Source organism: Cornus florida, unplaced genomic scaffold, assembly GCF_030987335.1.
Source record: "Cornus florida cultivar Cherokee Brave unplaced genomic scaffold, ASM3098733v1 CherokeeBrave_3.0.0_Hap2_Chr04, whole genome shotgun sequence".
In the NCBI taxonomy this organism is placed as follows: Eukaryota; Viridiplantae; Streptophyta; class Magnoliopsida; order Cornales; family Cornaceae; genus Cornus; species Cornus florida.
The window spans coordinates 63,191,652-63,193,778 of NW_026775574.1; the positions used below are offsets into that span (position 1 = coordinate 63,191,652).

Here is a 2,127-nt window from a genome sequence, read left to right on the forward strand (position 1 = left end):
ACCGGGTTGAAAAATCTTGGGCCGTCACATAGTCATATTGTGGGAACGATATTGGAGCCCATCAGAGACAACTTTTACAAAATCATCAGGCGTCAATTTGGTTATTTGTTCCACTACAAGGAAAACATTAAAGATTTTGAAGATGAAGTAAATAAACTCAGAGACGCAATGACAAGTGTCCAAACAAGGGTGAATGCAGCATTGAACAATGCTGAAGTCATTGAGGATAATGTTTTGAGGTGGCTGACCCAAGTGCACACCAAATTGGCGACCATGGAAGAAGTCAACAACAGATTACAGCAAGGCACCGAAAATCTCAAGTGTATTGATGTATGCTCGCTGTACGGGTTAGGTAAGAAAGCAAAATATAAGCAGCGTCGTGTTACCAAGCTTATAGAGGCTAGAAATTTTGGCTCCGTTGGACACCGACCTCCTTTCACTTGTATTTGGCACAAAACATACGGCGTAAACTATGAGAATTTTCAATCTAGGGAGTTGGTTTTTGAGAACATCATGAAGGCACTTAAAGATGATCGGAATTACAAGAATGGGATACATGGAATCCCAGGTGTTGGAAAAACAAGGATGATGAAGGAAGTTACCCAACAAGATGAAAAAGATCAGCTTTTTGATGAGATTGCTGCGATAGTTTTCACCCAGAATCCAAATCTGAAAGAAATTTAACAGAAACTTGCAGAAGGTTTGAATTTGACATTAGATAAAGAATCTGAAGAAGCGAGGAAGGATCTGCTACTCAATAGATTAAAAGGTGGTAAGAAGATCCTTGTAATGGTCGATGATATTTGGAATGATAAAATTAAGTTGGAGGACATAGGATTTCCAGCTACCAATGATCATGCCAAGGGTTGCAAAATTTTATTCACCTCTCGGCGTCAAGATGTGTGTAAAAATATGGGGATTCTTGAAAATGAAAACTTTTAAATTGGACTCTTATCGGAAGATGAAGCATGGTCCCTATTCGAGAAGAAGGTGGGAGATTCTATCAAATCTCATGAAATGCGTCTTGTAGCGGAAGCGGTGTGTAAAGAATGTGCATGTTTGCCCTTGGCAATACTTGTAGTTGGAGGAGCATTAAAGGATAAGAGGAAGCATATATGGGAAGATGCACTTGAACAATTGAGAAAGTCCATGGCAAAGAACATTGAAGGAATGCAAGCAAAACTCTATTCACGCATAGAGTTAAGCTACAAGTATCTGGAACTAATTGATGCGAAGTCAATTTTTTTGCTTTGTTGTTTGTTCGGAGAAGTTGCTGAGATTTCTATTAATGACTTGGTGAGCTATGGATTTGGATTGAGGCTTCTCGAAGGCGTGGATACAATGAAAACAACTAGGGATAGAGCTCATGTAATCGTCGATACCCTCAAGAAATATTCTCTGCTATTAGAAGGTAGAAACGAAAGCTTCGTGAAAATGCATGATGTCATTCGAGATGTGACTATATCAATTTCATCAAAAGAAGAAGTCATGTATCTAGTGAAAGTAGGTGTGGAAAAGTGGCCCGAGGAGGATGAAGGTAAAAGATGTAGAGGAATCTCATTAAGGTTCAACAAGGATTTTGTGCTTCCCGTTGATTCAGAATGTCCGGAACTGCGCACGTTAATGCTGGAATGCGTCGGTGGTTTATCAGAAGTTCCGAGTAGCTTTCTTGAAGGGATGAAGAAGCTTGAAGTTTTACATTTGCGTGGCATGTGCATCTCGACAGTACCAATATCGTCACTTCAAAATCTTTGGATGTTACGGCTGTACAACTGCAAATTGGTGACCATGGCTTTTCTCAAGGAGTTACAAAAACTTGAGATACTAAGCATTCTAAATTTTTTAAACGTGGATATAGGAATGACTCTGGATATAGGAAAGGCTCGTTGAATGTGATAAGCTTTGTAAAGCTCCAAATCCTTCCAAGTGTCATATCAAGTCTATCCCAGCTCGAGGAATTTCACGTTACAAGCTTTAGACAATGGGAGATTGAAGGCAATGCAAGCCTGGTTGAACTAAACTCATTGACTCACTTAATCAGTTTACAAGTTGATGTGCCAAATGACAAGTTATTACCCATCAATGACCTCCTGTCTAAATCATTAATCAGATTTCAAATATCCATTG

General features: G+C 39.3%; 1 protein-coding gene across 1 annotated transcript; it reads left to right on the forward strand.

Moving 5' to 3' along the window:
- The first annotated feature begins 1,017 nt into the window (after positions 1-1,017).
- LOC132305033 (disease resistance protein At4g27190-like) lies at positions 1,018-1,890 on the forward strand. Its single transcript, XM_059802718.1, has one exon. The coding sequence runs from the start codon at positions 1,018-1,020 to the stop codon at positions 1,888-1,890; it is 873 nt and encodes a 290-aa protein (XP_059658701.1).
- Positions 1,891-2,127: the final 237 nt, after the last annotated feature.

What these genes read in the sequence shown, in the direction of transcription:
- LOC132305033 (XM_059802718.1), top strand. Translation starts at nt 1,018, where the DNA reads ATGCGTCTTGTAGCGGAAGCGGTGTGTAAAGAATGTGCATGTTTGCCC.